This window comes from Monodon monoceros, unplaced genomic scaffold (genome assembly GCF_005190385.1).
Source record: "Monodon monoceros isolate NGI ecotype Baffin Bay Population unplaced genomic scaffold, NGI_Narwhal_1 Super_Scaffold_10, whole genome shotgun sequence".
Lineage (NCBI taxonomy): Eukaryota > Metazoa > Chordata > Mammalia > Artiodactyla > Monodontidae > Monodon > Monodon monoceros.
Genome location: NW_021703766.1, coordinates 36,530,298 through 36,544,163, shown reverse-complemented (window position 1 = coordinate 36,544,163; position 13,866 = coordinate 36,530,298). Strand labels below are relative to the sequence as shown.

Below are 13,866 nucleotides of genomic sequence, written 5' to 3'. Positions count from 1 at the left end.
ATCTACTAGAGCATTTTCCAAAGTATTTCCCATCAAAGCCCCATCCTGTGAGTCATTCAGATCAGAATATGGTTCAGATCAGAATACGCAGCGCCCTCGCTTGGAGAGGCACAAGACAAAGATGCTGACAAGTTGCAACAAAGAAACTTGTTTTAACTTTTGTTTAATCCAGGGTTCCCAAAATGAATAACAAAGGAATTTTTTTCCCCCATGAAACAGTTTTTACCATGACCCACTGGAAAATCTTCAATCTCATTAGCACCCAATAACTGATCAATTTTCCTGCTCCAAACCAGTCAATAAAACTATAGTGTTAAGAAGCATAGTATTTCCCATCAAGATGGTGAGAAAGCGGTAGTTATAAATTCAGTGAAGAGTAAATCCATGTGCACCACCACCATTAACTACAGACAGGTGACTGAACAGAGCAAACGGATTAAACATCCCAGAAAGAGAGCAGATCACACCTGGGACATAAATTCATATGCTACTGTTTCATGATTTTCAAAACCAATTTCTCCAGCAGCTAGAGCGCCCTGAAGAAAAAGTCTTAAGGGTAATTCTGCCAGCTCTGCTTTGATCAAAGCACTGATAGTCTGGTGAGCAAATGAAAAAATCTTCTGGCATTTCTTTTCCCATTTGTCATCCTAAAACAAAAAAAAAAGTTTAAATTACTTTAAGTTCAAGATTAACTTGCTTAAGAATATTCATTTTATATAAAATGTCTATAGAACAAACAGGAAAAGTGTTAAAATTGAGTTCACAGTTTTCCTGCTATCTTCTGTCTCATCTGTGGAGTACACAAGGAAATCAAGCAGGATGTCTTCTCAAAACATCCATTTGAAGTCACTGGCTTTGCAATTTTTATATACTTGGTATTTGTTTTTTTCCATCAGAAAAAGCAACATATTCCCAAATTGGACAAAATTAGGAAAATACACAAAAGAATTTTTTAAAAATTGAAACCATCCCTAAATCTACCACCCAGCAATAATCACTGATAACATTCTAATGTTAATGTCTTCCTTTCTTTTTTCTATGCAAATATAATGTAACTGGGATCCTCTGTGTATGGTTTTCTACTTTAAAGTACTTACTGAAGAATTAAATTGGGCTCATGCTGCATGTATTCAACTTCTTTTCTTTCACTTATTTTGTCATAATTTTCCTCATGATACTAAAGTTATTTAAAATCATTTTAATCACTAGAAAATATTCCACAAACTGGATATAGCATAATTTACTTAACTACTTCCTTTTGGAAATAAATGTAATATAACAAATGGTCTGTAAACACAAAGCTTTATTGAATCCCTAATTTTTTCTTTAGTATAAATTTAGAAGTGGAAATACTGGGTTTTTTAAGGCTCTAGTTACACACTGCCAGAGTTTTCTAGAAAGACTGTAGTAATTCACATTCCCACCATTACTAGATGAGAATGAATTCTCATCACACCACGGCCATTGCTGAACCTTATTTTTCTTTTTTCTTTACCAGTTTGATTTCTAAAAAGGTTCACTGTTACAATTAGTAGTGAGGTTAAATATTTTATCCATGTTTGACCATCCAAATTTCTTATTAATGCAATTGATTCTTTTCACTTTTAAGAGAGGATAATAGTCACAGACTTTTACAAGGACTAAATGCAATAATCCAAGTTTATACTCCTTGGCACAGTGTACGGCACATAGTAAGTAAATGCTCGTTGCTTTTTTTATTGTTACATTCACAAACACCTATCCATAAAATACTGGGAAAAAGGAACTATGAGAGGCTGGCCTCATAAAAACTGGCCAAAGGCATGCTATGTCATACTGGTAAGTCTACTGAATATACCTTGTTTCTCCATTATTAGAAAATAAAGTTTATGGTGTTTGTTCCTTAATATAAACCTGACTGTCCAACTTTCAGGTACATTAGGTTAGGGTCTTTTTTTTTCGCTGCGCCGTGAGGCTTGTGGGATTTTAGTTCCCCAATCAGGGATGCAACCTGGGCCCTCGGCAGTGAAAGCAGAGTCCTAACCACTGGATGGCCAGGGAACTCCCAGATTAGGATATTTTCTACAAAAGTACACCACTGAAGACTTAGCCATAATCCTGTTTGTAAAAGGACTAAGCTCATTAAAAAATGTACACAACTCATAAAATTATTCAATTACAGGCTTTTAGAGAGCAGCAATTATGCAATGCTGGGCCCTTTCATTAGGCAAAGCTAACATGAATTAGATCTTACTTGTTATGTACCGCAACCGCTGAATAAGATTATTATATCACTTCAGAATTAGTACATCATAAAGACTCCCAAGAAAATAAAATCGTTCTTGAGAAACTAAAGCATTCTGAGCCATTTTGTAATAAACTTATAGATGTCTCACAAGTGATCTTTAGACACAGGAAAAACTTCTAACATAAATTTAAACTGTTTTAATCTTTCATTTCTAAGTGTTTTTTATGTGATTCCTTAACTAGTATGTAATCTTATCTACCAACATCACTATTGTCAATAGTGATACTTAAGTATAACACAGGGTGAGTAATGAATTGAGAGTTATTGAAACTGGGATTTTATTACACCATTACCTATTTGTATATGTTTGAAATTTTCTATAATGATAAACTAAAACACATACACAGAGGAAAAAGGGAAAAAATTAGTGACATACTTAAAAGTAAACCCACCACTTTAGAATTCTCTTTGTAGCGAAAAGCCAGCTGGTAAGCTGCAAATACCAAAGGTGGCAGTGTGAAGCGAATCCGCTGATTTCCACCAGCTCCAAAATGTTTTCGTGCTGTGTTTAAAATCTGACCAAAACAAACAAAACCCATTAATCTTTTCTGTAATTATAGAAACTATAATTAATCACTTATAAAATTAAACGGGAGCTCTAATCATCATGATTGCTACCATTTTTTGAATATATATGATATACCAGACTTCATGGTATACTTTTACATTTCTTATCTTGCCGAGTCATCACAATCACCCTAGAGACAAATACTAAACCCATTTCACAAATGGGGAAGACTGAGGTTCAGAGAGGTTGTATAACTTGCCCAAAGTTACATAGCTAGTCAGGGGCAGATATAAATACATGTTCATATACACATGTGAGAAGTATACTGTGTTGATAAAGAGCACAGGCTCTGAAGACAGATACAGTTAAAAGTAGATTCTAACACTTACTATCTGTGTGACCCTGGGCACATTAATATTTACCTTCTCTTAGCTGTAAGTTTCATTTGAAAAATGGGGCAGTATATTTCTCTTAGGGTTGCTGGGAAGATCAAGTAACAGAAGTAAAGTGTTACCAGTACTAACACAAGGCATGTACTCAAAATATTGGCTATTATTATGATACAAAAAATATGCATATTGCTGGTATATCACACCTCCTACTTCAGAAAAACATTAAGACCATTTAAGTCAAGGGAAATGGTAACACACTTTAAAAAAGAGCCATTAGTAAACAAGTGTCTGGTTGTTTCAGAAAAAAAAACACAAGAATTCATGAAATAACTTAATATGTGTGTCACAGTGTGTGACATACTCAGGTTTTGTAAATTTCTCTGACAGTCATAGATGGATAGGAAGAGAATGCATTCCCCCTTGGGGAAGTCACAGCTAATGATCCTCACCTTAAAGGTGTTTCTGTACATGGCATAACCAACTGGCCACAGGTGGAAAGCATACTTCCTAACTACTACATTTGGTATACAACAAAAAATGAAAACACACATAGGCCATGTGACACAGAAACATAAGGGAATCAGTTAAAACATCTGAACAATGGAGCCAGCCACTAGGTATAGATCACACACAGTGCACAGATTATCTGACACTAAGCCAAGTTGAAGACTATCGCACTACCAAAAGAAATCAGCTTCTTTTTCACAATGGCTATGAAGAAGTACGAGAGTGTCAACTATGACAAAGTCAACACAGGAAGAAAGTCAGGACCCATCCTCAAATAAAGGTGTTCTTCATTACTAACACTTAGCCTCATGCATCCAACAATGGTTAAACTACTTTGCCCAAACGATAATTAGGCAGCCATATGTGCTACCTTTCATAAACATAAGTTGTCCAGTATCAGTCACCAATACTCCTATTCAGGCAACATGTTTTATTCATTCCACAAAGGTTTATTGAGGACTAAGGACAAAGAAAGGGAGAATCTCATCTGATTGTTTTTTTCCAGGAAAAGGGGGTTAAGAAAAAGGCAATTTTAATTTTAAAGTCTTCACACATTTTCCATGTGGCAAACACAAACAACTTCTATTTGCAAACCTTGGAAACATATACACAGTTGAATATAAGGATTTTACTCATACTTTAAAAGTTTATTATGAAAAACAAATGAACAATTCTACAAGTAACACACAGTTCAAAAAGAAAATGAACAGAGACTGATTATAGGACACCCAACTAAAGGAAGATAGGTTTTTCTACAATTCTTAAGAAGTCTTCAAAAGAAATGACAGCAACCAACTTGTTCTTCATAAGCTCCAGAAGTTTACAAACAATTATGCATTTAATCATAAAGTTCAGTTAATCTCTTATTCAGTTTCAATTCTTTCAAAACCTTTTAATACCACAAGCTGGATTAGACCATTTGAGACACATCTACACATGACTTCATTAGAAGTTGTTGAAGGGGTATAGTAAGAGTTAACTCATACCAAGTACTGCTGATCAGGGTCCTCAGACCGTAGAAGATGAATGAATCTGCCCACAAGGCTCTGCTCATCAGCAAAGTCCTCTGGGTCAGGGTCTTCTACAGGTTGATCTGGCTGATCCTGAATCAACGTGGATACCAAATTCATTATGGAATCCACCTGTATCATGGGAGACAGAAACCCACTGGGGTGAAACAATCAGCATATAATGCCACTGACAAAAGCATTTCTAGTTGTGTAAAGTAGTCACGAAATAGTATCAACAACATAATTCCTTCTTCTGTATGAAAGTATATGCATGTTGGTACACATATAAACATTTAGAAAGAGACGCACCAAATGTTAATCAATAGTTAATCAATGGACCTCTCTTCCTGGTGGGATTATAGTTATTTTATAATTTCTTCTTTATACATCCCCAATTATCTCATTTATATAATGAATAAGCTACTTGTAACTTTTTTTAGTAGTAAATTACCCTCCCCGCCCATCTCATGTGTTTGTCTCAAGGTCTAAAACCATAACTACATTGTCTCTGTTTTTCTAATAAAGCATGTGGGTATTCTCTTACCTGGTCTTGAGAGACAATTTCTGTGTTATAATCCAGAACATTACTAAGCACATAACAACTCATGCTTTTTCTGGACTCATAGTCAAAGTACTCAAAGAGTGGGTGAAAATGTTTTAATTTCAAGACTGTTAAAATATTGTTGTAAGTGTCAACAGGTATCTTCAAAAGTCTGGTGAGCTCCTTTGAAACTGCACTACTGGTAGCAATACTGCAAAAACAAAAACAGCAGCCCTTTAGTGAATGAAATTAACTTCTTATATACACAAACAGCACTTGATTCACAAAAATTTGAAATTTTTCATTTATAATATTAAAGGAAATGGGTCAAGTGAATCACACCACCCCAAAACACCCCAATGACTTCCAAGAGAGGTTTATCAGGTGTCTTTCTAAACACATTTATTCATCTATTAATGTCCTATTGATACAATAAGTTATGCTAGTCTCCAATTCATAAACAGGTTGTATACCTGGAGTTAAAATGCCTGTCTAGAATGTGGTATTTCTAAGGGAAGTATTTTAAGTGGTAGTTAGGTTTCTAGGGCAGCCAATAAGTACGGTACATTCAGGGTGACAAAGCCATGCAAAAATAGCAATTCAACAAAATAGAAAAATACATAAATTATTTCTTCTGCATCAGATGTTGATGACTAAGGAAAAGCAGGATGAAATTAGGAACATTCCGTGGGGGCTGAAGAATATCCAGGCATTTATAAGACCTTTAGAGGTTGGGATTTCTAATTTTTTATTTTGTCTAATTTTACTTTAAAACTCACTTAGTGGGGGAAGATATAGATACATCACTTATTCAAGATCTGGAATGTTTTTGAGTTCACAAAAAATGGGAGTGACAAAAAGAAAAAGGAGGAATAAAAAGAGGTAAAAGAAAAAGAAATCTTCCAGATGTTAACTAAACCACTGGAGGAGAGATGGAAAGCGGAAAGATTACGTGAGTGTATATATAGGGGCCTATATATATAGGGCAAGGAGGGGCCTAGATTGGGCAAGGAGGGGTATAGGGCAAGGAGGGTCCTAAATTGACCACATGTTCAGAAGCAGTGAAGGATGGGACAGTAAGAGGACTGCTGGGAAAACATAAAGGGATCAGAACTGCCCACAGTGGCCACTAGAGGATGCAACAGGTCCAGGACAGCATAGTTGAAGAAGATGCAAGTAGACAACAGAATATTATATTATCCTTGATGGTATCAAAATCAAAGCTCAAAATAGAGAAAAATTTAAACCAATTAATTTCCACACCTTAAATACATACATGCCTCCCTAATTTTTTCACATCTTGCTCATCTGTAGGAAACCACTTCTCATGGAAATACTGCTTGATATAAATAGTTTCCTTACCAGTTTAAAAACTAACTCACCCATATATACAAAGGGGTCTGAATTGGAGACACTGGTCCCTGAAGACTGCTATGGTCTATGAGTGCCACTACTTGATCAATGTACACAGCCAAGCAGTTGGTTGCCACTTTCTGCCCTGATTAGTACCGAGCATGTCGATCTAACAAATACTTAAAACAAGATGAACGCTAACATTTCAAAAAGGAATTGCAAAAGAAAAATAAATCTGGGACAAAAAAGTGCTTTACAAAGGTTTTTACAAAAATGTTTAACTTTGACTTACTGTTCAAGGTTGAGCTTATTAAATATCTCCACTGTTGTTTCTAGAACTTTATCAACATAGTCCACACGATCAGGATAACACTTCATAGCGAGATTAATGAGAGAGACTTGTAAAGATACAACGTCCTCCGAAGGCATGTCTTGTCTCGACTGGAATGTTCAGAAAACCATGGAATTTATTTTAAACAATTAGAAGAGGAACTACCACCTGAGAAGTTTGAAAGTTTTGAGAACTTAGGAACAAAGCCATACAAACCTGTATTACTGTAGCCACCTGCTGTGAAAATATGTCAAAAAGTTTAATATCTGTTGGAATTCCAGGTCCATCTTCACGGTGAGCAAATAAAGCTAATCTAAAAAAGAAAATAATCTTTATTTAAAAGAATATAGGGATCTGGGTAGTGGGATCATGGATGACATTTTATTCTTTATGCTGTTCTGTATTTTCTCCAAGTGTACTTCTCCTAGAACCTTTCTCCTAAAAAGATTAAGAAGGACAATTCATTTTTAATGAAACAGTTTTACCAATGATGCCTTATTTCACTGTATTCTTACTTTATACCATACACAACAAATTTTCGACAGGCCAATTCTGCCAAATTAATTAAGTAGATATGGATAGAAATGTATTAAAGGTGATAAACGTATTCAACAGCCATGATTATAAAAAATAATCTTTTAAATATAAAAAGCGCCTAGACTCTTTTAAGACACTGCATTTTTACTACTGAAAAGTTTAAAACACAACTAATTCTAAAAGTAGTAAAGTTAACTTCTATTACCACATCTTAAACTATACAAAATAACGTCTGTTCCATTATCACTAAGTGTTTATCATGGTTACAACTAGACGCACATTTTGTTATGCACAGAAGAACCACTACTGACAGAAACGGTTAAGTGACAATACACCCAACATAGGAAAATCCAGTTACTAGCTTCCATTAAGAGTATGCCCAAATAGAGGACTTTACTGGTGGTCCAGTGGTAAAGAATCCACTTAACAGTGCAGGGGATGTGGGTGGGATCCCTGGTTGGGGAACTAAGATCCCAAATGCCGCGGGGGAATTAAGCCTCCAGGACACAACTACTGAACTCACACACCTCAACTAGAGAGCCTGTGTGCCGCAAACTACAGAGCACATGCGCCTTGGAGCCCACATGCCACAACGAGAGAAAACCCGTGTACCACAACTAGAAAGAAGCCTGCGTGCCACAACTACAGAGAGAAAACCCGCATACCACAACTAGAAAGAAGCCTGCGTGCCACAACAAAAGATCCCGCATGCCTCAATGAAAATCCCACATGCTGCAACTAACACATAGTACAGGCAAAAAATAAAATAAATTAATAAAAAAAGAGAAATGCTTTAAAAAAGAAAAAAAAAAGAGCATGGCCAAGTAACTTATAATTCTTAATGTCCAGGACTGACAAGATAATTTGAAGAATTCTGCTATATAAATTCTCAGACTTTAAAACTAATAACTTAGATATTTAAAATATAATAAAAAGTATTTGCAGAAATAAATCTACCCTTGGGTTTCTGGTTTCATAATGTCAATGAGTGTATGCTCACAAGCAGGACACATACTATGTACTAGCACCCAGCATGCACTCATTAAAGCTATTATTGAAGGCCAAGTTTTATACTTTTAACAAAGACCAAAGGCTAAAGAAGTCAAACTTAAAGAGGATTTAATAACATTTTTAATACTTGAAAATTCTTCTTTAAAAACATGTGATGATGCAGTGATTACCTGAACGTCCTTTTTTTTCGTTTTTTGCGGTACGCGGGCCTCCCACTGTTGTGGCCTCTCCCGTTGCGGAGCACAGGCTCCGGACGCACAGGCTCAGCGGCCATGGCTCACGGGCCCAGCTGCTGCGCGGCATGTGGGATCCTCCCGGACCGGGGCACGAACCCGTGTCCCCTGCATCGGCAGGTAGACTCTCAACCAGTGCACCACCAGGGAAGCCCTACCTGAACATTCTTAATCATCTATATTTATGGCTACTTGATAAAGAAGACTCCAGATCAAACTGGTTCCCACTGAAAGATAACTTTCTTTTTTTTATAATTAATTAATTTATTTTTGGCTGTGTTGGGTCTTCATTGCTGCACGCGGGCTTTCTTTAGTTGCAGCGAGCGGGGGCTATTCTTCGTTGTGGTGTGCGGGCTTCTCATTGTGGTGGCTTCTCTTGTTGTGGAGCACGGGCTCTAGGCACGTGGGATTCAGTAGTTGTGGCACGTGGGCCCAGTAGTTGTGTCTCACAGGCTCTAGAGCACAGGCTCAGTAGTTGTGGTGCACAGGCTTAGTTGCTCCATGGCACGTGGGATCTTCCTGGACTAGTGATCAAACCTGTGTCCCCTGCATTGGCAGGCGGATTCTTAACCACTGTGCCACCAGGGAAGCCCAAGATACTTTCATCATGGTAAAAAACAAGTTTTGCTCTTCAGTGATCTTTGGATTTATAAAATTTGGATTTATGACTAACATCTTAGGTCTGTATAATGTCTTTAAATGCCAATTAAATGCATAGATTAAAATATATTACCTTCATGACCCCTGTACAATTAAGAGCTAAACTTATTTCATGCGTAAGCTAGACAAGCACTTAGTAAGTACTCAGACTTACAGAACTAGTGTAACTACATCAAAAATATTAATAAAGATGGAACAGAAAAAAAGAATTCACAAAAATGTTTTAAATTCATTATTCCCAAGTCGGAACATCTGCCCTCCAGTGTTGGAAATTCTTACCTATCAATTAAAGCAATGATTATGTTTTTCACATTTACATTTTGGTGTAACTCAGCACAGGCCCGAAGAAAAGGATTCAAAGTTTGAAGGTGGAATTCGTCAGGGAAAACCTGAAAATCAAATAATACTCAATTATTATTAAAACCAAATAGTAAAGATCAATTAGAAAAAGCATTTCACACAATATTCTGGACTTAGTATTTAAAGTTCATATTTGTGGGAAAAAAAATCATTTTAATCTTATAAAACCAAATTCAAATACATCACTTTTAAGCCTCTCTAAACATAACCCCAGAAAGAAATATTCTATTAACCAAAGTACATCTACAATTTTTTTTCCAGGTTTATTTTATTTAATGCTCCTGACAATTTTATAAGGATCTCTGTTAGTCCCATTTCAAGGTAAGAAAAATGAGACTCAGTAATGCCAAAAAATGACAAACCAAACTATCAAAATTTTAAGTTAAGGAAGATCAGTATTTTTCCTTTGCATCAGCTTCCAATATGGCCCATCTGGCAGTGTTAACAACTCTGTCTTTATTTTATTTCCCTTTTTTCTTTTTTTAATTGGGGTATAGTTGTTTTACACTGTTGTGTTAGTTTCTACTGTACAGCGAACTAAAGCTCCCTGTGCTATACAGCAGGTTCTTATTAGTTATCTATTTTATACACATTAGTGTATGTATGTCAGTCCCAATCTCCCAATTCATCCCACCACCACAACCCCACACCCCCGCTTCCCCCACTTAGTGTCCATACGTTTGTTCTCTACATCTGTGTCTCCGTTTCTGCCTTGCAAACCAGTTCATCTGTACCATTTTTCTAGATTACACATATATGCATTAATAGACAATATTTGTTTTTCTCTTTCTGACTTATTTCATTCTGTATGACAGTCTCTAGGTCCATCCACGTCTCTACAAATGACCCAATTTCATTCCTTTTTACGGCTGAGTAATATTCCATTGTATATATGTACCACATCTTTATTCATTCGTCTGTCAATGGGAATTTAGGTTGCTTCCATGACCTGGCTATTGTAAATAGTGTGCAATGAACATTTGGGTGCATGTGTCTTTTTGAATTATGGTTTTCTCTGGGTATATGCCAGTAGTGGTATTGCTGGGTCATATGGTAATTCTATTTTTAGCTTTTTAAGGAACTTCCATACTGTTCTCCATAGTGGCTGTATCAATTTACATTCCCACCAACAGTGCAAGAGGGTTCCCTTTTCTCCACACCTTCTCCAGCACTTACTGTTTGTAGATTTTCTGATGATGGTCATTCTAACCAGTGTGAGGTGATACCTCATTGTGGTTTTGATTTGCATTTCTCTAATAATTAGTAATGTTGAGCAGCTTTTCATGTGCCTCTTGGCCATCTGTATGTCTTCTTTGGAGAAATGTCTATTTAGGTCTTCCGTCCATTTTTTGATTGGGTTGTGTTTTTGATATTGAGCTGCACGAGCTGTTTATGTATTTGGGAGATTAATCCTTGTTTGCTGATTTCTTTGCAAATATTTTCTCCCATTCCAAGGGTTGTCTTTTTGTCTTGTGTATAGTTTCCTTTGCTGTGCAAAAGCTGCTAAGTTTCATTAGGTCCCATTTGTTTATTTGTTTTCATTTCCATTACTCTAGGAGGTGGGTCAAAAAGGATCTTGCTGTGATTTATGTCAAAGAGTGTTCTTCTTGTGTTTTCCTCTAAGAGTTTTATAGTGTCCAGTCCTACATTTAGATCTTTAATCCATTTTGAGTTTATTTTTGTGTATGGTGTTAGGAAGTGTTCTAATTTTATTCTTTTACATGTAGCTGTCCAGTTTTCCCAGCACCACTTATTGAAGAGACTGTCTTTTCTCCATTGTATATTTTTGCCTCCTTTATCAAATATAAGGTGACCATATGTGCATGGGTTTATCTCTGGGCTTTCTATCCTGTTCCATTGGTATTTTTGTTTTTGTGCCAGTACCAAATTGTCTTGACTACTGTAGCTTTGTAGTATAGTTGGAAGTCAGGGAGTCTCATTCCTTCAATTCCATTTTTTTTTTCTCAAGATTGTTTTGGCTATTTGGGGTCTTTTGTATATCCATACAAATTTTAAGTCTTTTTGTTCTAGTTCTGTAAAAAATGCCATTGGTAATTTGACAGGGGTTACATTGAATCTGTAGATTGCTTTACGTAGTAGTCATTTTCACAATATTGATTCTTCCAATTCAAGAACATGGTATATCTCTCCATCTGTTTGTGTCACCTTTGGTTTCTTTCATCAGTGTCTTATAGTCTTTTACCTCCTTAGGTAAGTTTATTCCTAGGTATTTTATTCTTTTTGTTGCAATGGTGAATGGGATTATTTCCTTAATTTCTTTTTCTGATCTTTTGTTGTTAGTGTATAGGAATGCAAGAGATTTCTGTGTATTAATTTTGTATCCTGAAACTTTACCAAATTCATTGATTACCTCTAGTAGTTTCCTGGTGGCATCTTTAGGATTTTCTACGTACAGTATCATGTCACCTGCAGAGACAGTTTAACCTTTTCCTTTCCAATTTGTATTCCTTTTCTTTTTCTTCTTGGATTGCCGTGTCTAGGACTTCCAAAACTATGTTGAATAACAGTGGCGAGAGTGGACATCCTTATATTGTTCCTGATCTTAGAGGAAATGCTTTCAGTTTTTCACCATTGAGAATGATGTTTGTTGTGGGTTTGTCATGTATGGCCTTTATTATGTTGAGGTAGGTTCCCTCTATGCCCACTTTCTGAAGAGTTTTTATCATAAATGGGTGTTGACTTGTGTCAAAAGCTTTTGTGGCATCTATTGAGATAATTGTATCGTTTTTATCCTTCAATTTGTTAATATGGTGTGTCACATTGATTGATTTGCATATATTGTAGAATCCTTGCATACCTGGGATAAATCCTAGTTGATCATGGTGTATGAGCCTTTTAATGTGTTACTGGATTCTGTTTGCTAGTATTTTGTTGAGGATTTTTGCATCTATATTCATCAGTGATATTGGTCTGTAATTTTCTTTTTTTGTAGTATCTTTGTCTGGTTTTGATATCAGGGTGAGGGTGGCCTCGTAGAATGAGTTTGGGAGTGTTCCTTCCTCTGCAATATTAAGAGTTTGAGAAGACTGGGTGTTAGTTCTTCTCTAAATGTTTGACAGAATTCACCTGTGAAGCCATATGGTCCTGAACTTCTGTTTGTTGGAAGATTTTAATCACAGTTTCAATTTCATTACTTGCGATTGGTCTGTTTATAATTTCTATTTCTTCCTGGTTCAGTCTTGGAAGGTTATCTTTTTCTAAGAATTTGTCCATTTCTTCCAGGTTGTCTGTTTTACTGGCATAGAGTTGCTTGTAGTAGTCTCTTACAATGCTTTGTATTTCTGTGGTTTCCATTGTTAACTTCTCCTTTTCACTTCTAATTCTATTGATTTGAGTCCTCTCCCTCTTTTTCATGATGAGCCTGGCTAAAGGTTTATCAATTTTGTTTATCTTCTCAAAGAACCAGCTTTTAGTTTTATAGATCTTTGTTATTGTTTTCTTTGTTTCTATTTCATTTATTTCTGCTCTGATCTTTATGATTTCTTTCCTTCTACTAACTTTGGGTTTTGTTTGTTCTTCTTTTTCTAGTTGCTTTAGGTGTAAGGTTAGATTATTTGAGAATTTTCTTGTTTCTTGAGGTGAGCTTGAATTGCTGTAAGCTTCCCTCTTAGAACTCCTTTTGCTGTGTTCCATAGGTTTTGGATCATTGTGTTTTCATTGTCAGTTGTTTCTAGGTATTTTTAAATTTCTTCTTTGATTTCTTCAGTGATCTCTTGGTTATTTAGCAGTGCACTATTTAGCCTCCAAGTGTTTGTGTGTTTTATAGGGTTTTTTTTCCTGTAATTGATTTCTAATCTCATAGCGTTGTGGTCAGTAAAGATACTTGATACAATTTCAGTTTTCTTAAATTTCCCAAGGCTTGATTTTTGACCCAAGATGTGATCTATTCTGGAGAACGTTCCGTGTGTAGTTGAGACAAAAGTCTATTCTTCCACTTTTGGGTAGAATGTCCTATAAAAATCAATTTAGTCTATCTGGTCTATTGTGTCATTTAAAGCTTGTGTTTATTATTTATTTTCTGTCTGGATGATCTATTGGTGTAAGTGAGGTGCTGAAGTCCACTAATATTACTGTGTTACTGTTGATTTCCACTTTTATCACTGTTAGCATTTGCC

The 13,866-nt window shown here is 35.9% G+C and overlaps 1 protein-coding gene across 2 annotated transcripts in view; it reads right to left on the bottom strand.

Moving 5' to 3' along the window:
• The window catches only part of VPS35 (VPS35 retromer complex component), a 41,474-nt gene that overhangs the window by 2,749 nt on the left and 24,859 nt on the right, over nt 1–13,866 (bottom strand). For both annotated transcript variants that reach the window (XM_029209024.1, XM_029209032.1), the window contains 7 exons: nt 9,650–9,759; nt 7,146–7,242; nt 6,891–7,039; nt 5,249–5,456; nt 4,681–4,836; nt 2,680–2,802; nt 468–647 (listed from right to left, as the gene is read on the bottom strand). In XM_029209024.1, the coding sequence (XP_029064857.1) occupies nt 468–647; nt 2,680–2,802; nt 4,681–4,836; nt 5,249–5,456; nt 6,891–7,039; nt 7,146–7,242; nt 9,650–9,759 (1,023 nt within the window). The remainder of the gene's footprint in view (nt 1–467; nt 648–2,679; nt 2,803–4,680; nt 4,837–5,248; nt 5,457–6,890; nt 7,040–7,145; nt 7,243–9,649; nt 9,760–13,866) is intronic.